The following is a 19,887-nucleotide window of genomic DNA, read 5'->3' on the forward strand; positions in this document are numbered from 1 at the left end:
TTTTTCTCTGAAACAGGTAGTAGGGGTAGTTTTGCTCCAACACAAACAACTGCCTCCTAGCACAAAGGCCCCTGCGTGAATTGTCATCACTCTTTTGTAGGTGAGGGTTTGATGGATTGTAGCTCTCCTTCTAGGGGCAAATAACCTTTTTTTTTTCTCCCCCTCTCTAGGTTTGTGGGTACCCCCTGGCTGGGCTTCATGGAGAAATCTTCACTGATAACCAACCTGAATCCGAGAACAGACCCCATCTTTCCATGGACAGAATGAGGGGTCTTCTGTAACCAGGCATAACTGGCCATCATGGGGAAATTGATCAGAATGGGAACACGGGAGAGGCGGTTACTCCGGCCAAAGCGTCTACATTGGAGTCGCCTCCTCTTCCTGTTGGGAATGTTGATCATCGGTTCCACCTACCAGCACCTGAGGAGTCCCTGGGGCCTCCCCTCATTGTGGGCAGCAGTCTCCTCCCAACATCCTGTAAAACTGGCCAGCCGTGACCTCCCTAACAATGAGATGATGATGGTGAGCAGTGACCCTCCAAGAGCTAGCTCTGAAATGGAGGGTGACACACTGGTGCCCCAAGCTACAGTGGGCAGGGGTGAATCAACAGTGGAGAATACCCCCAATCCACCCAGAAGAACAGCCAACATCACTCCAACAATACCCAAGAATAACTACAGTCCAACAGAGGCAGAGACAGAAAGAAGGAAGGAAGATACCACAACCACACCCCGTAGAGTTCTGAATCATTACACCCCAACTTCAAGCAGGCCAACAGTAAAGAATTATACCCCAACAACACCACCCAAGGGAGAAATACAGAGCTACCACCCAACTCAGGCCGGGGGAAAGGTGAAGAAATACACCCCATCTCCACTTAGTAGAATAGTAGGCAATTATGTCCCACCCACACTCATGACAGTGACAAAGAGTCATGGGATCACCCCCAAAACAACAGTGAAAGACAGTGAAACTATGACAACCACTAAAATATTAGAGACCAATCCCTCTAAGAGAATGGTAGAGGAAAACACCCCAACTACCCTCAAGGGAATAATTAATAACACCCCAACTTTCCTGATAAATGACATAGAAACAAACATCTTGACTTCTCCAAGGAGTATGATGGAAAAGAACACCCTGACCACCACCAGAAGAGTGGACGATAACAGATCAACCAAGCCCCGGATATTAGTGGGAAAGAACAAGCTGACAACTTCCCTGGGAACGGTCCTGGAGCACACCACAGTCATCTCTGAGGGACATGTGACAATAGAAACCACAACAGGCAGTAGTAGCCCAACAGAAACCAAAGCTTCCACTGCTACCTGGAGTGTTAGTAATCCCTTGTTTAGAACCAGCACATCCACCATTGGAATTTCCTCTGCCACCCTCTGGGGGCTGGCCAAGAAAGCTTCCATGGCACCCAGGACCTCATCAACCTCCGAGGTCAGGGCAAATCCAACCATCCAGGTCCATCATTGTGTGGTTGTGGAACCAGCCCCGGCTGTGCCCACCGCCCTCTCCCCCAGCCTGACAACAGCCGTGATCCCAGAGGCACCCAGTTCCAGTCCCTCAGCACTTCCTCCTGGCTGGCCAGATCTTCACTCCAAGGCAGAGTACCCCCCAGACTTGTTCAGCATAGAGGAGAGGCGACAGGGCTGGGTGGTCCTGCACATCTTTGGCATGATGTATGTGTTTGTGGCCTTGGCCATCGTGTGCGACGAGTTTTTTGTCCCGGCCCTGGGTGTCATCACAGATAAGCTACAGATCTCTGATGATGTGGCAGGGGCCACCTTCATGGCTGCTGGAGGCTCTGCCCCCGAGCTCTTCACCTCCCTCATTGGCGTCTTCATCTCCCACAGCAACGTGGGCATTGGTACCATCGTGGGCTCCGCTGTGTTCAACATCCTCTTTGTCATCGGCACCTGTGCCCTCTTCTCCCGGGAGATCCTCAATCTCACGTGGTGGCCCTTATTCCGTGACGTCTCTTTCTACATCCTTGACCTGATGATGCTCATTCTCTTCTTCCTGGACAGCCTCATTGCCTGGTGGGAAAGCCTGCTGTTGCTGCTGGCCTATGCTTTCTATGTGTTCACCATGAAGTGGAATAAGCAACTCGAGATCTGGGTGAAGGAGCAGCTCAGCAAGAGGCCAGTGGCCAAGGTCATGGCTCTAGGGGACCTCAGCAAGGTAAGAACAGTCTGGCTCAAGTTTCTGTAGCCCCTTTGGGGCAAAAGGCTGAGGAGAAGCCAGTGACTGAAGAGTGGAAAGTGCTGGGTCAGACCTCAAGAGATAGGTGCTCTGGTTCCCTTTGCTATTCATTCAACATTTAAAGTCCTATTTTTTGCCAGGCACTTTGCAAGAGTGACCTTGGCTCAGCTCCCAATCACCCAATGGTTATTATCATGATCCACCATTGGCAGGGGAAGAAACTGAGGCCTAAGGAAGTTAAACTACTGTTCAAGGTCACACAGCAAATAGATAGTGGAGCCAAGATTTGAACTTGGGTTGGTCTGATTGGGTCTTTGGAAATGACATTTGAGCTGGGCTTTGGAGAATATCCAAGGAGATATCAGGCAGGGAAAAATGATAATCTCTTCCATGTGCATGGTGTTTAGGGTTTGTCTAGCACCTTCACTTTCATTTAATCCTTTTGTTCACATTCCAGATTTGTTGGAGCTAGTGGCTTGGATGGGGTCTGACAAGGGGGAGGCTTTCTGTTTTTGATATATCGGAGAAGATAACAGATCCAGTCATCCATTGACAAGCCAGCCTTGGGTGCAGAGCCTGCTCTCTTGTCAAGTTGGAAGCCAGACACCAGAGCTCCAAGGACCCTGAGGCTTTCTCTTGGCTCCAGAAATATTTTTTAAGAATTTCTTTGCCCCCATGAGGGACCTTCCTTCTGAGTTTATATTGTGTGGTTCAATTACCTGGAAGATGAATTTAAAGTGGGTAGTCATTTCTGAAAATTCATCTCAAAGTTTTTGTTCCTTGACTCTAAAGTGAAGTACCCTAGGGAACACAGACCCCTGTTTCTTTCCTGCTCCTAAAGGGTGAATTTGGGCAAAGGTTGGCTCTCAGCCTGCCTTTTTCAAGTTTCAGAGAAGCTGCTGGTATGAGCAGAATTTTGTGTGCAAAGAGTGGAAGGACTTAGCCACTTAATCTAGAGTAATTTTGATGAGTGGGTAGGATGGAAACCAAATTCAGCAGCATGTCTGGGAGACAAGAGAGATGAAATATACTTCTTTTAGGATTTTTGAGGCAATGTGGGATTCTGGTGAGAGCACAGGACTAGGAGTCAGGAAATCTAGGTTCTAATCTGCCTCTGCCTCTAACAGTGTGACCTTGGATGAGTCCCTTCCCATCTCTTGCAGAAATGACAAAGTCCAACTAGTCACCAAAAGATCCTGTCTAACAATCATTGTCCAAGTGAGTTTAATTCTGGTTGGCTTCGCACAGTGGTTATTTGTCAGGTCTGGTCAACTGAGCTCCAATTGCCATATTAGCAGATGGCCTCCAAAGGAGACATGTCCTACTCAAGGTTATACAGCAAGCAGGTATCCGGACTGTAACGGGGACCCAGTATCCTAACTCCCCATTCAGTGCTATTTCCAATCAGGCTACTGCTACATGGAGCCAGAGGCTTAAAAAAGAAAGGAAGGCTCAGAGCATGACATCATTGAGTATGAAGACACTGGGCCTCCCTCCTAATGACATCCTCAGAGCACACCTTGCTGAGGGTGGCCATGAAGCTTGGTACGCTCTACTCTGTGAAAATCAGCATCTAACACCTTGATGCCCCGCAGGCCAGTGGTTTTCAAAATGCTCTGACTTGCCTCCCAGTCCTTATCAGTAATTCTGTTTTTATTTAAACTCTAAAAATTCCAAATTTTCCATTTAGTGAGGACTAGACCATCAAAGCGAAGCTTGTCAAGCAAGTGAAGCATCATCATGACTTCAAAGGAAAATCTGTAACCTACTTAAGAGACTCTTCTAGGGCCTTAGCAGCAGTTCTTTTCCAACTGGTGAGAGGGGTGCCAATCACAACTCTGTTCTTATTTGTTGAAACAAACCCAGTATGAATTTTAATTAACAGCATTATTAAACAACAACAACAAGTTGAATTACTGGCTATCCTTAAAAGTAAATATGTATTTATTTCAAATAAAAAATCTAGGGGTGTCTGGCCGGCTCAGTCGGTGGAACACAGGACTCCTGATCTTGGGGTTGTTAGTTTGAGCTCCACGTTGGGTGTTGAGATGCTCAAAAATAAAATCTCTAAAAAAATAAAGTAAATTAAATTAAGAACCAATAGTTAGTACTTCCCAGCACTAACAACCCCTCACTAAAAATTAGTCCACATAACAAGAACTATAACTATTTTGAAATGATTTTTAAAACATCTGGATTTGGATTGCACCTCAGGTTTCTAAAAGCCAGGGAGAGGGATCCCTAGGTGGCGCAGCGGTTTGGCGCCTGCCTTCGGCCTAGGGCGCGATCCTGGAGACCCGGGATCGAATCCCACATCGGGCTCCCGGTGCATGGAGCCTGCTTCTCCCTCTGCCTGTGTCTCTGCCTCTCTCTCTCTCTCTCTCTCTCTGTGACTATCATAAATAAATAAAAATTAAAAAAAAAAAATAAAAGCCAGGGAGAGCAGTGAGGGGTGGGGGAGAGCCCTGTCTTTGCTTGTATCTTTATGTCTGTGTTTGGCTGGCCTACACCTGTGACCTGGTCAGAGGGACACAGACTGAGGGCAAGCCATTCGGTTTGGAAGTCATGCAACAATTCTCTGGAAATCCAATCTCTGATCTTGTAAACTGTGTCAGCATTCGTTTTTGCACTTTGTGTGAGAGTGCATGCTTAGCCCTGTACACTGTTTACTTTATCATGAAAATGAACATACCTTGCTCTCTCATTCATGTTGACATATTGACTCATACCCTGCCCTATGAATGGTTCCCCTTTTTGAGCATCACCCCAGGAGAGCAGGGGGCCAGGGCAGCAGCTTCTTCAATCAGCTGTGCTCCAAAGTGAAGAAGTCAGAGAGAAGTGGAGCACGACTGGACAGAGTGGTGGGGGGCCAAGGAGGGAAGCTGGGGAGGTGAGGTCAGAGCTACAGGCGTTTGAGAAGTCTGAGCAGCAGGAAAAGAAGTGGAGGGCAGTGTGAGCCAGCTCCCTTTGGAGAGAAGCAGGAACAGGAAAGGCTCTGGGCCTCTCGCTCTCTTCCTCTCTGTTGCCGGCCAGCCAGGTGGTGAGGCATGGAGGGGGTGGCTGGGGTATCACGCCCATCATTGCCACTGAATGGGGAAACAATCTTTGTAGCTCCCAAAGAAGTGAGCCAGGGGTCTTGTCTAGCAGGAGGTGCATAAGTATTTGGTACTGTTTGCTCAGGAAACCCTAACAGTTCAGGGGCTCCAGTGTAGAGAAAGAAGGGAGTGGGCAAGGAATCTTTACGTATGGAGGGCCTATTCCATACACACAGGATCTCAATAATTTCTCATAAAAGCCCTACAAGGATAGATTGTAACGTCCATTTTGCAGATGAGGAAACTGAGGCTCAGAGAGGACCATTAACTCAGCCAGTTACATAGCCTGTTGATGGTTCTCACCACTGGTGATGAGTTCACCACTCATGATGGTTCACCACTCGTGAAGCTGGATTTCTGTTCTTTTTTTTATATAAAGATTTTATTTATTTATACATGAGAGACACACACAAAAAGAGGCAGAGACATAGGCCGGGGGTGAAGCAGGCTCCCTGTGGGGAGCCCGATGTGGGACTCGATCCCACCTGAGCCAAAGGCAGATGCTCAACCACTGAGCCACGCAGGGGCTCCTGTATTTCTGGGTTTTAACCCAGGCTCCACTGCAGACTGCCCCTGTTGCTCTGGACAAGCCAGTGCAATTCAACAAAGTGCTTAAATGAAAAGCAGTGTGGGAAACAGATTGTGTCCTTTCCAGCAGAAGCCGCAGGCATTAGATAAAAGTAACTGTAATTGAATGAACCCTGTACAAAGTGCTACAAAGTCACTGCTTTTCAGCCAGGCCTTAGATTGCTTATCTATAAAGTGAATGGGATGACCCAGGGCAGGGGTTGGCAGACATTTACTGTAAAGGGCCAGACAGTAAATAGTTCAGGCTTTGCAGGCCATACAGTCTCTGTCACAACTACTCAGCTTTGTTGTTGTAGTATGAAAGCCCCCGCAGACTAAATAAACAAATGGGAATGGCTACGTGGCCACCGAGTACAACATACTTGCAGATGTTCTCTAACCTGAACAACTTGGAGACAAGATCAGCTGAGGATGATCCATTTTCTTATTGAATATTTACCCAACTGATATCTGTAGTTTCTGAGCTGAAGGGCCTTTCACTTTGTTTTTATACTTCTCTGACAATCTAGAATTAGGATAGTTTTGGGGGGAGAATGATTCTAATCAGAATTCACTTAAGAGCATTTCCAGAAAAAAATAAATGTTGTAGCATCGGACATAGGCACATAGTAACAATTTTCCAGTCTCTCTTTCAACACTGGCTGAAACAAAAAAAACAAAAAAACAAAAACAAAAAAAAATCAAAGCTAAGATATTTTAGACAACATTGTCCAACTGGCATGTATTGGTTTGGGACACCTTTTATGACCTCTATTAGTGACACAGTCTAACTTAGCTTGCTCTGCAACTTTATGCCTGTGTATAAGGTACACCTGAATATAAAGTATATACCTCTCAGTGTATTTATTCGAGACCGAGATGACAAATATCTGACTTGCCTTGACCATGCATCGTCACAGAACCCAATAAACCGCAAAGCTGATGCACTAGCCTGGCTTAAAAAGCCTTATCTATCTGTGATTGAAGCACCACAGGCCTTTCTTTAGAGAGAGAGCTCCCAGCTTAGCTAGAAAGGACCAGCCATCTGCACTAGATGCTGATTCGCAATATAGCCTGAGGGGCACCAGTGGTAAACCGAGATGCAAGGGGGGAGGCGACAAGCCTATTTTGGGTCCCTTTGGGTCTCTATCCCCATCATACTTCGCAATACTTCAGAATGTGAAACTCTGGAGAAAAGTCTGCCATTCTTTCCTAAATGCATTGGGGGCTGGTTTTGTTTTTTGTTTTGTTATTTTTTTTTTTCCTGGCAAGGTTTTTAAATTAAATAGACCAATATAACCCCCCTCCAAGCAGACAAACCAGGAGCCAGTCCTCTCCTTTTTTGTTAGGGTTGACATTATTCCAAGGGCTTCTATCAGTGGCCTATATAGCCAGCTACCTGCTGTGGAGACAACAGGGATGTGGACAGGAAGCCCCGTGGACAGGAAAGTCTATCCAGTATCTCTGTGCCCCTCTCATGCTAGGCTGCAGGGAATCCACTAAACTCCCAAAGAGCCCATCCTAGCCTGGGCTGAGGGGTTCCCACCTTTCTTTCCCTTTCCTTCTTCCCTTCTGTCTTTCCTTTCTTCTCTCTTCCCTTCATTCCTTCCCCCCTTCCTCCCTCCTTTCCTTCCTTCCTTCCTTCCTTCCTTCCTTCCTTCCTTCCTTCCTTCCGTCCTTCCTTCCTTCCTTTCTCTCTTTTTTTCCTTTCTTTCAATATAGTATTCAAACATTTTTATTTTATTTTATTTTTTATAAGTAGGCCTCACACCCATCATGGGGCTTGAACTCACCATCCTGAGATCAAGAGTTGCATGCTCTAGTGACTGAGCCAGCCAGGTGCCCCAGGGTTCCCTCCTTTAACCCCTAGAATACTTAGCTTCCTCCCAGTTGTTAGAAAAAGATGGTAAGAGTAGAATTCTCAATTTTAAGGCTTCTTATATTCACAACATTTTTCTAGTGTTCACTTGCTAGTCAATACTAGCAGATAACAAAATGAATGAATAAGAAGCAAACGAGGGGATCCTGGGTGGCTCAGCGGTTTAGTGCCGCCTTAGGCCCAGGGCGTGATCCTGGAGTCCCGGGATCAAGTCCCATGTCAGGCTCCCTGCATGGAGCCTGCTTCTCTCTCTGCCTCTGCCTCTGTCTCTGCCTCTCTCTCTGTGTGTCTCTCATGAATAAATAAATAAAATCTTTAAAAAAAAAAAAAAAAAAGGAAGCAATCGAGTATGAACAGAAAAACCCAAAACACCTGAGCATGCCTGGTCCAATAGCTTGTTTCCATGGATGCATGTGGGCCTATAATTGAGATTTTTACATGCATTCATGCCGCACAATACTGTTTTATCGTGGTTTATAGGATGGGACTAAATATGAAATTAGATACTCATGGTGTTCTACAACTACAGCATGATTTCTAGATGCTCTGGCACCTGAGTAAGTTGGAAATATATATCTAACATTATTTAGTGTGGAGGAGTGGGCATATGGATGATACACAAGAGAAAAGATAATTTCAGAGAGTGACAAGTGCTGTGAAGGAAATAAGTGTGGTGGAGAGTGACTGTAGGTAGTGGGCCCCCTTTAGCGAGGGAGAACAGGAGAAGCTTCTTGGAGGGAGAAATGTCCAAACAGAGATCTGCAAGATGAGAAGGGAAATTGCTCCGTGCTCCATGGGGAAGCATTCTGGAAGAGGAAGCAGCATTTGCAAAGCCTCTGAGCCTGGAAAGAGCTTGGAGCACTAGAATAGACTCAGGCCAGTGTGGTCAGTGAGTAAGGGGACAGTGGCACAAGATAACGTCGGAGAGGTGGCAGCTGCTTCCCTGAAGTAGGGCCCTGTGGGTCAGAGACAGTTTGGATTTTAACTGAAGCTCAGCAGGGAGTGAAGTGATGAGGAGCCACATCTAAAAGGCCGCTCTTAACTGCTGTGTAGAGAATGAAGCATAGGTGCGCAGGGGTGAAGGAGGAGGCTGTTGTGGGCATCCAACATATATATCTTTGACAGACATTTTGAAGGCAGAATCATCTAGACTGGTGATGATGAAGCGGACGTGAGGGTGAGATAGCAGAAGTCAAGATGCTACTACCATCTACCTTGAGCAGCAAGGTAGATGGTAGCAGCAGCCCGTGCAAAAGGGCAGACTCGAGGAAGAACAGGTTTAGGAAGACTTAAGAGTTTCCATTCAGGAATGATGAGTTTGAGTGCTTCTGTCACCTCCAGGTGGGCATATCTAGGAGGCAGTTGCCCAAATGGGCCTGAGGTTCAGGATCAAGGTCTGGGCTAGAATAGAAATCTGTGAGTGGCTCAGCCGGTAAAGCATCTGTCTTCAGCTCAGGTCATGACCTCAGGGTCCTGGGACCGAGCCCCACATTGGGCTCCCTGGTCACCAGAAAGCTTGCTTCTCCCTCTCTGTCTGCTACTTCCCCTATTTCTCTCTCTCTCTCTCTCTCTCTCTCTCATTGTGGAATAAATAAATAAATATTCTTAAAGGAAAAAAAAAAGAAAATTGTGAGTCCCCGACAAATGTGTGGTAATTAAAATTGAGGACTGGCTGAGAGGGGGTGGGTGGGAAGAGAAGGCACTAGGATTGTGCCCTAAAGAACTCCTATGTTCATTTGTTCAGAAAACATTTATTGAGTCCCTTTGAGGCCTGTGTAGGGTCTGGGGTTACAGTGAGAGAAAAGGCAAAATCCCAAGCCCTTGATGAGCTCAGCCTAGCAGAGTGGGAGCTGATCCAGGTGTCACGGGGCCTGATACTCTTTAAGAAAAAAGAGTATAAAACTACTGGTACAAAATTAGATACAGGGCCTTGAAAAGGGTTTGTGTGTGGGAGACATGGGCCTTGGAACTTAAGCTTCATTAGCTCCATGGTAAATCCTTCTTGGTAGGGAAGACAGGTAAATAAAATTGGTAGTTGCCATACCATGTGTGATGGTATAGGAAAGTGCTGAGGGATTTAGTACTTGCAGAGAGTGAACATCTCCACAGACCAGAGAGTCAGGGAAGGCTTCCTCTGGGAGGGGATGCTTAGCAGAATCTTGAAGGACAAGCGGAGTGTGTGTGTGTGGGGGGGTGGATTACTAACTGAAGAAGGGGTGAGAACTCTCCCGGCCTTGTGGAGAGGCCAAGGGAATGAGATACTGTGAGACCATAGCTGCCCTGTCCAGGATGGTGGCCACTAGCTACGTGGAGCTGATGAGCTCTTGAAATGGTGCTAATCTGAACTGAGATATGCTGTAAGTATAAAATATACACTGGGTTTCAAAGGCTTAGTATGAAAACAACAACAACAACAACAACAACAAAGGCTTAGTATGAAAACCAAAGGGTAAAAGAGCTCAGTGATATTTTTTGTTAATTACATGTTTTTTTTAAATATTTTATTTATTCCTGAGACACACACACACACACACACACACACACACACACACACACACACACAGAGGCAGAGACACAGAGGCAGAGACACAGGCAGAGGGAGAAGCAGGTTCCATTCAGGGAGCCTGACATGGGACTCGACCCTGGGTCTCCAGGATCATGCCCTGGACTGAAGGTGGCGCTAAACCGCTGAGCCACCCAGGCCGCCCTGTTAATTACATGTTGAATTATAATACTTTTAGTATAGTGAGTTAAAGTATATTATTAAGGGGATCCCTGGGTGGCACAGTGGTTTGGCGCCTGCCTTTGGCCCAGGGCGCGGTCCTGGAGACCCACGTCGGGCTCTCGGTGCATGGAGTCTGCTTCTCCCTCTGCCTATGTCTCTGCCTCTCTCTCTCTCTGTGTGACTATCATAAATAAATAAAAATTTTTAAAAAAGTATATTATTAAAATTAATTTCACCCATTTCTTTTACTTTAAAAAATGTGGCTAGTAAAATAGTTAAAATGATGTATGTGACTTGCATTCTATTTCTGTTGGACAGTGCTGTACTGGAGGTAAGCGGGAGGCTGATATGTGCTCAGCCAAGGAGACTGGACTCCCTTGTGAGGATAGTAAGCCCCTAGGATGCGGGGGAGGGACAAGATTTGTGCTTTGTTCAGAAAAGCACTCTGGTTGAGGGATGGAGAATGAACTGGAAGAGTCAGAGGGTTTTGCAGGACTGTAGGCAGGAGAGTGGAGAGATGAGGCAATTTTTAAAATTATTTTATTTATTTATTCATGGGAGACACACAGAGAGAGGCAGAGAGGCAGAGACACAGAGGGAGAAGCAGGCTCCATGCAGGGAGCCCGACGTGGGACCCGATCCCAGGTCTACAGGATCACGCCCCGGACTGAAGGAGGCGCTATACCCCTTGAGCCACCTCAGCTGCCCCGAGATGAGGCAAATTTGAGGACTTTTAGGAACTAGGTCTGATAGCTAATTGGACATGGGCTGTGAAGGAGAGGGAGGAATTTGGGTAAACTTCTGGATTTTCAGCTTAGATGCATGTGTGGATCAGGGTGCAAGACTATACTCAGGAAAGGGCTGAAGAGTCCCCTACTAGGAGTATAACCTAGATGAAGGCAGAACTCAGACCAAGGATTCAGTTAATATTTGTTAAATGAATGTGAAAAAAAAATCACAGTCTAATAATGTGGTTCAGGAAATGTATCTTGGAGGGTCTAGAAGGGGAGAGGTCAATGATTAACTGCTACATCAGTGGGAGATAGAAATTGGAAGTCAGGAGGAGAAGCCCCCTGAGAGGTCACCATATTTGCCATCACAGGTTCCCATGAATGGCTGCAAGGGATCTCCCTGCTCAACATCATCAAGATGCATCACGGGTGCTGGGGGTTTTGGCTGGCACCAAGATATCCTCTTTGGTTTCCTCAACCCCTTTTCAAGAGTAGAAGGAGAAGGCGGGGTGATAAGGCTGAAGAAAGAGGAGGGGCAATGGATTGGTATCAGAGGTGGATGTGAAATACGTTTGTACTAAGGGCATATTCTGAAAACACCTACCTGCCCCAACTGCTACCCATGAATGGGCCCATCATCCACATCTAAATGGAGACAAACATTCATGCCCATGGACCTAAAATGTCAATAATTTGAAACAAAGCCACTAGGGAATAGAGATTTTACCTCATTACCTTGTTTATGCTTGGGGAGAAATACGAGTTAGTAAACAACAACAACATACTTCTAATGGGGATCAGGAGATCAGAGCTCTTGATGCTGTCTTTGTGAGCGTGGGCAAGTGACACACTCTTTCTGCTTCTCTATTTTCCTATCAAAAAGCAGTAATAATACTAACCTTGTCTGCTTCATGGAGTTAGTAGTCTGGGATGAGAAAGAGAATGTGAAAGGCTTCAGAGAGCTAGAAGTCCAGGCTGAACTCAGAAGACATTGATGTGTGCCAAGAATGATGAACTCCTAGAGAAGTATTTTGGCTTGAGTAAATCTGAATAGCAGAGAAATCATTAGGCATGTGCACAATGGGGCAAACGTCCATCTCCCCTGTCCGTCTGCGGACAGAAATAGCTATTTCAAAGGGCAGCCTGGCTCCTCACAGTTTTTTTGCCTCCAAAAACTCATTGGGTGAAGGTTGAACATGATAAACCACGAGATGGCTGGGTCAGTAAGTTGGTAGGCCAGTAGACTTACAGGGCTGTCGTGAAAGAGCAGGGGATTTGTTAAGAAAATCAGCAGTGCTCTCTTCATATGCAGGTTGGTTATTTCTGCTCTATTTCATTCATTTTTTTGCGTATTCATTTGTTCATCCGTCCATTTACTCATTGCATTCATTGATCTATATCCAGCATTCAAACCTCCCTCATCCTTCAAAGCTTACTCAAATTCTCTCTACTTCAGGAAGCCTTCTTGTGCCTCCCACCGCAGCACCTTTATCTATGCTTCTCATTTCTTGAACCACGTTCTGCTTTGTCATTATGGGTCCCGATTCCTTTCTGGACATGGAACCTGTGTCCTAGAGATCTTTGTGTCCCAACAGCACTAGCACACTGACCTATAAACAGCAGGTGCTCAGGAAATAATGAATGAATGAACAAATTGGGTAGATGGGAGGGTGAGTAGCCCTGGCTCAGGCACTTTTTTTTTTTTAATTTTCTGAGTTGAAATAGAGACAGGAGCAAGGCAAGTCGAGTTCTAGTTCTGGCCTTGGAGACCAACAGGGGGAGGCGAAGACAGTTACTGGGGGCAGCTAGTAACTGTCTAGCTGACTGAAGATAGAAGCTACTAGAAGCTACATAGGAGTAGCTACTCATTCAGCTCATCTTTAGTGAGCACCTACTGTGTACAAGACACCATGCCACAGGTTGGGGGAACAAGGGTGCCTGTATCAGAAGTTAAAAAAAAAAAAACATGGAGTCTAGCTGGATTGATAATTCACATATGTTAAAAGTTTTAAAAAAAATGCTTCTTTTCAAAGTTCAAATGGCATTATCAAGCAGTAAATGTAAGATGGAAAGCCAGTGGTCCAGACAAGAAGTACTGTGGGTTTAATGATTCTTCATCTTAGATTTTGTCTCATTTCCTAGCTGGCTGCCCTGCAGCTTCCCCAGGACACTAGCACTTACTTGATCCCAGAGCCAGATTTTGGTAACACAAAATGTGCTTACTGTTGTTATACAGCTTTTGAGGAGAGAGTATCATAGTGGGTTGGAGTGAGGGAGGGAGTAGAAGAGGTCATTCAGGTCAGGAGAGCTTTATCAAGAATTCACCCTGAATTTTCTAAAAACACTGGTAGACGTGGAGGAATGGAGGAACGGAGAAGGCATTTGAAGCAGAGGGAAAAGGTGTGAACAAGGGACCAGGAGTTGGAATGGATTGGATATAAGTTGATGCATTCATGCATCATTCAACAAATATTTATTGAACCTTTGCTGAGTGCCCAAGAGTGTTTTTGTGCTGCACACACAGTGGCAAATGAAATTGGCAATCTGCCTTCAAGATGCTAGTGGGGCAGTTAATTTACTTGTATGTTTGTTAACAATGTTTGTTATCATACAAACAAGTTGAAGAAAGTGCTGTGGAGGAAGAGAACAGGAATCTATAAAAGAGACTAAGACGACACCTTAGCTTCCCGGAGGAAGGTGATGTGTAGATGGAGATCTGAAATATGGGGAGCGAGGGAAGGAGGGTTCCAAAAGTGGGTAAAGAAGATGGTATGTCTGAGGGACTGAAAGACAGTTGGTGTTGCTGGAGTGTAGGCAGGGGACACATTTGACTGGGAAACTGTGTGCAGGCGGAAGGCAGGCTGTGAAAGGCCAGGCCGGGGTTTGGACATGGTAACACATCTTCTGAGACCTGGTTATCTTTGGATGTGTTCTGTGTTCCCACCTGAGGGTTGCCTGGAGAGAAAGGGATGTAGGGAGGGAGAGAGAGCAAGGGTCACTCCAAACATCCCGTGCGTGACTCCTGTCCCTGTTTGCAGCCAGGCAATGGGGCAGTTGCGGTGGATGAGCTACAGGAGAACAAGAAGCTAAAGGTGGGTGCCATGTGGAGTCTGCCAACTGGGGACACCGCAGGGTCTCAAGGACAGCCATAGATACCTGAGGCACTGTGGCCCTGATGCCGGGGATCCTGGGCCAGGTCCAGGCCTGGGAAGCTCCTGGGAATGCTGCCAGGATGAGCCAGTGACGGAGCTGGCTCCTTTGCTGGAGGGACTGTCACCTCCAAGGTCGCCTTGGAGGAGGCACTTGTTGTCACTCATTGCTTGCTCTGCCACGAGCTTGCTGTGTGAGCTTTTGCATCTTTAAATGATTGTGGACTAGATGAACCCAAGCCCCAACTTCTATAATTGATCTAAAAGCCTAATTACCGTAGCTTTGGAATGCTCCAGAAAGAAGAGAAACACAGGAAGGGCACTGGGAGCAGGGCAGTCTGAGGTTTCTGAAAAACTGTGTCTTAGTTGCCTTTGCCCGGTGGGCTATTTGGGAAGAATTATGGGAACCTTAGAGCAGAGAGGCTGGGGCCTGAATGAAATCTTCCTCATCCTAAGAAAATCCCTAGGCCTGTTGTGAAGTGCTGTGTTACCACAGCCACTAGATGGCAGAGGAGTTCAGCTCCAGAGGGATGGGGCAGGGTCGGGGGGAGGGGCTGCGGGAGGGGAGGGGAGGGGGGCCCTGAGCCCGGGTTGGTCTGTCTTTGGACGTTCCTTTGTAAATCAGATGCTGTTTCTCTGTGTGTGACGTCTGGGTACCTGCACATACAGATGTGAGTATGTGTGCGCCTCTGAAGGTCTCTTGAACATCTGCGAGTAGGAAAGAAAGGAATGCAACTGGGGATCAAAAAGGCCCCAGTGCTACTTTTGAGTCTTTCATTTCCTCCCCACATGACCTTGGATAAGTCACCTGGCCCCGTCCAGTTTTCATTTCCTTTGCTGTAGAAGGGGATCACAGCCTTGCTTATGGGGGGCTGGGGCAATGATAAGGCATGATGATGCTTCGTGACTGTAAAGGGCTGTACCCGGCCACAGTGGGCTGTGTGTGGTGTGTGGGTGAGTGTGTTTCTACGAGACTGTATTTTCAGGGAAGGACACTGCTCCCTGTTGAGGGAATTACTGGGGAACTATTCCGTATGTAGAATGCGCCGGTCATGGAAGAGTGAGGGGAGGCCGGGGAAGCAAGCAGTGTAACTCTCCTGATTGGGGTGAGGGGAGAGGGGAGGCCCGGATAAGGCTCCTGGGCTTTGTTTTGTCCTCCAAGGGCGGGAGGCAGGGTTCGTGCGGCTCCTAACCTGCCTTGGGCAGGGGCCCACTGAGGCCTGTGCGGTTCTCCCCTGCTCAGCTCCCGGCAGTGCTCCCAGCAGTGCTGACCCGAGGGAGCAGCTCTGCCTCTCTGCACAACAGCACCATCCGCAGCACCATCTACCAGCTCATGCTCCACAGCCTGGACCCTCTGGGAGAAGGTAAGCAAGGCCTCCCTGGACCCGCGTGGTCTCCTGTCCACCCCTTCCCTCCCGCAGCTGGACAAGAACGGGGACCTGCCAAACTAGGAGGCAGTGGGGAGGATGAGGGTGGAGTGGGAAATAGAGAGCAGAGGAGACTTGGGGGGTGAGGTCAACAGTCTGGGAGACAGGGGAGAGAGAAGGCACAGGACTCCACAGGAGAGGGCCGCAACGAGCTAAGGTCTTTAGGTATCCATACCCCCACGACTTCCCTGTCTCCATGCCCCCTCCTGTAAAAGGGTTCACCTGTAGTTAGTGAGGCCATAAGTGCTGTGTGCCCTGCTCTGGTCTATGTTGGGGTGACCCTCAGTGAGTTCCCTGGAAAGCCCATCACCCACAAGTTGGCTCCAGGATCCCACAGAATCTCCAGCCAGGCAGCCTGGGCCCCGCTGACTGCTGGGGGTACCTCCTGTAGGGCCCCACAGCCCAGAAGCTCTCTGGTACATCCCTTTGCTCTGTGTTTAGCTCTGGAGTCCTAGGAAAACTGCTGACCCTCTTCCCAGCTAGGAACCCCAAAGAGGCTGCCAGGGCCACTTCAGGGGTGGGAGGGGTCCAAGTAAAATGGGGTCTGATGTCCAACTTGACAAATGATGGGAGTAGCGGGGATTCTCACTGCCCACCTTACCAAGTTCTGCCTTCTGGCCCCTTCCCCCGAGGGCTGAGCTGAATATTACACTGGAGACTGACTCTTGAGCATCAGGAAGCACCCTGACTGACCTTTCTTGTTCAGGGACAAATCTTGGGGTGGGGGTGGGCTCAGAATTTCCTCAGGCCCTGAAGTATCCCCTTCAGGTACAGTATTAGGTTGTTGGGTGTTTAAAAAGGTATTGGACTGGGCAAAGCAGAGACAAAGATGAGATGATCAAACCTTCCTTTGAAAATCTTCAGGGTGAGCCTCGACAGACACTGAGGGAGGCCACTCCTAAGTATCAGCCCCAGAGAAACAGTGGCCCCGGAGTTTTGAGAGTGGAGTTCGTAGTACCAGCAGCCTATGGGTGATCAGTACTGCAGAGACGTCTGACCTGGGGCAGTGAAGGAAGCTGTATTTCTGGGTTATGCTTGGCCACTCCTTGTGGCCAACTCACCAACTCTAGCAAAGTCCTGAAGAGAAAGATCTTCTCCTGAATGGGACCTCAGGTGCCCCTGCCTGGGCCGTGACCAGGAGCCTACCAACGGCTGACCTACTTGCCCTAACAGGATTATGTGATGGCCAGGCCAGGCAGAGGTCAGAGGAGATTGATACTAAGTAGGAGATGATCCGGCCACGCTGAGAGCAGAAAGGCCATGTGAGGAAACAAGTGATGGGGGAGCCGGTGACATCCCCGGGAAGACAAGCGAGCTTGGTACATTGTGTGCACATGAGGCAGGCGTGGAAAGGCCTCTGCGGCGGACGATTGCTGATATGCTCTGGGATGAAGTCCTGCTCAGAGAAGCCAACTCTGATTCTACACCCCAAGACCCCATCCAGGAGGGGCTGGGACCTTGCAAAGCGGTGATGAAGGCCTTTCTTCCTAAGACTTTCCAGATCCATGTTTGTGTTTCCAAATGGCTCTCCAGATGTTTCTCTTTCCACAGAGCTGATGTGTGGTCTGAACTCTCACCTACCCTGTGAAAGGCCTTCTCGTCTCCAGGATCCTATGCCTTTTTTGGTGGTTTCCCTTGGATATGTGTGTGTATGCACGAGAAAGAGGGAGGGAGGAACGGAAGGAGGTCCTGGGGACCTGCTATCCTCAGTGGCATGGAGATGAGGGTTAGGGTGTGTAATGAGGGGCAAGAAGGCAACAGGGGAACTTGGTTTTTCTCGCCAGCCCTTTCAGCCTACAGGCAGCGGCCACTCTCAGGGCCAGAACGGCAGCCCAGGGAGCTTTCCTGTGGTAACAGCAACTCTGTGTTGCTCCACAGAAGACCGTGATGCTCCATCCATGCTGGGGGGAGGCAATTAAAGTTGTGTGGACGAAAGAGGCAGCGGAGTGCCGGGTTCCTGACCGCACAGCTGAGGACCTGCTGGGGAGGCCACCGGGACACTTGCAGGGGCCTGCGTGCCCGAGTGCTGGCTCTGCAGGTGCAGCCTCCTGCCAGAACCAACTCTGAGTGTTCAAGTGCTGGGCTGGAAGGAGGACACTCCATGTTTATCTTTCTTGCCCATCCTGGACCCAGGTGGGGTATGATCTCCGCGGCTTCCTGCCTTGCCCCTTCCCAGTCTGCCCGCGTCATGGACTGGAGCACCTAAAGTGTCCCTTCTAACTCGAACCCTCTGGAGTCCTGGGCCACCGCAGAGTTGCTCCCAGGGTGGCACAGCTGTTCACAACCGCTCTCGTCACTTCATCCTTGTTGTAGCTAATGCTTCTGTGGTGCTTTCCAGGTGCCAGGCACTGTTTTAGGCACCTTCGTGCGTAAACTTATTTATTCCTTTAACAGCCCTGTAAGATCTTACAGGTACAGAGAAGTTACGGATCAGTCAGCAAGGTCCTTGGGTAGCAAGCGGCAAAACCAGGATTCAAACCCAGGCCCTCTGGTCCCAGCATCCCAGCTAACGTAGCAATTTTTAATTGTAGCAGTTAAAACAGTTTTAATTTTGTCTCACAGACCCCCATATCCGTGCTCTGAGGGTATCATGATGTTCCCTTTTTGGAGGGGGACACTGAGGCTTAGAGAGGGTACCCAGGCTTCCCAAAGTCACCGGCGCTCACAGGGGAGAGTAAGCCTGGACTTCTAAATGGATTCCATGGCACCGCTTTGTTCTATCACCATTGTCCTTACCCTCCTAGGCTACACAGCTGTTAGGAGGACCTTCATGAGCCCCTGTACCTCAGTCTCTGTGCCTCCTACCTTGAATTACACCTGTAAAGCACTTTGCATGGTGTCTGGAACATCATCACGTTGAAAGAGGTTGCCCTCCCTATTTTTCTTGTTTGGAAGTCAGCAGCACCATTCTGCACATACAGGGCTCTGTGGGCTTCTGGCAAAGTGTATACACAGGGATCTGGAAAGAAAGAGGTCCTGCTTGGACTCCAGGTACATAGAATCAGAAAGGGTGTGGCAGGGAGCTTGGTGGTCAGCTATTTGCCCTTTCTGACCAGAGAAGGAAGTCTCATAAGCATAGTCACCAGTAGTGGCCCTGGAACTATAGCAAAGCTTCATAGAAAGTGAGGTGCTAAAAAAAAGAAAAAAAAAAAAAAGAAAAAAAAAAAAAGAAAGTGAGGTGCTAAGGACCTTATAGTTAATGGAGTCCAAGGATGGCAAAAATGTCTCCTTGCCATTTTTTGGCCCATTCTCTGATCATTGCAGACATCACTGATCAATCATGGCAACCTCCTACCAACCTTGGATCAGAATTCTCCTCAATTTAGCACTCAAACAGCCATGACCAGAACTCATAAAGGAAATAAATCTTATTTGTTGCTTCTGAGTCCAACCATGTCGTTTTATCAGAAAGGAAATAAGATTAGATAGGGGAAGTGATTTGCCTAAGATCACAGCCAGTTAGTAATGATGCAGGAGATTTAAGGTGAAAGTTTGGGATTGGGCAGCATGAACAAGCCTAGTAGGACCAGCATCCAGACCACAACTCCCAGGCCAGCCTCTTCCCACCCACGTCAGCTGGCCAGCCCCACTGCAGGGTCCCAGATAAGATGTGTTCCCTTTCTTGTTTGCAGCCCGCCCCTCCAGAGACAAGGAGGAGAGCTTGAGTCAGGAGGCCAAAGCCAAGCCTCACGCTAACACAGAGAACAAACAAGAAGGTGAGAGGATGGCAAGACCGCTGGGTTTCCTCCTGCCACCTTCCTCCTTCCTTCCTCCCTCAGGCCAGGGGCTGAGGCATGCCTCTTGGCCTCTCTGAACCCGTCAGCTGGAGCGATGATCTGGTGCTGCACTCTGGCCTTCTCCTTCCAGCGTGCTTCCTTTCTGATGGGGCTGCTGGCTTAAGGGAGGTCCTGGAAGACTCCCTGTACACTCCCCTCTGATGGGCCCGGCCAGGCCAGGCCAGGCTGGTGTATGTGTGTGTGTGTGTGTGTGTGTGTGTGTGTGTGTGTGTGTGTGATTGAAGTCCTATTTCTTTTTCACCAAATCTCATCCCAAAGGAGACTCTATTGGCCCGTTTCTTTTTCCTGTCACTTCTACACAAG

The 19,887-nt window shown here is 48.2% G+C and overlaps 1 protein-coding gene across 3 annotated transcripts in view; it reads left to right on the forward strand.

Annotated features, from left to right (window-relative positions):
- The first annotated feature begins 300 nt into the window (after positions 1-300).
- SLC24A1 (solute carrier family 24 member 1) overlaps positions 301-19,887 on the forward strand; it is a 29,096-nt gene continuing 9,509 nt past the window's right edge. For 2 of the 3 annotated variants that reach the window (XM_038580756.1, XM_038580758.1), the window contains exons 1-4: positions 301-2,193; positions 14,250-14,307; positions 15,614-15,724; positions 19,420-19,503. In XM_038580756.1, the coding sequence (XP_038436684.1) occupies positions 301-2,193; positions 14,250-14,307; positions 15,614-15,724; positions 19,420-19,503 (2,146 nt within the window). Of the gene's footprint in view, positions 2,194-10,030; positions 10,038-14,249; positions 14,308-15,613; positions 15,725-19,419; positions 19,504-19,887 lie in introns of all 3 variants that reach the window. The other variant, XM_038580757.1, reaches the window with a different exon arrangement.

The sequence above is a fragment of the Canis lupus genome, chromosome 30 (genome assembly GCF_011100685.1).
Source record: "Canis lupus familiaris isolate Mischka breed German Shepherd chromosome 30, alternate assembly UU_Cfam_GSD_1.0, whole genome shotgun sequence".
Lineage (NCBI taxonomy): Eukaryota > Metazoa > Chordata > Mammalia > Carnivora > Canidae > Canis > Canis lupus.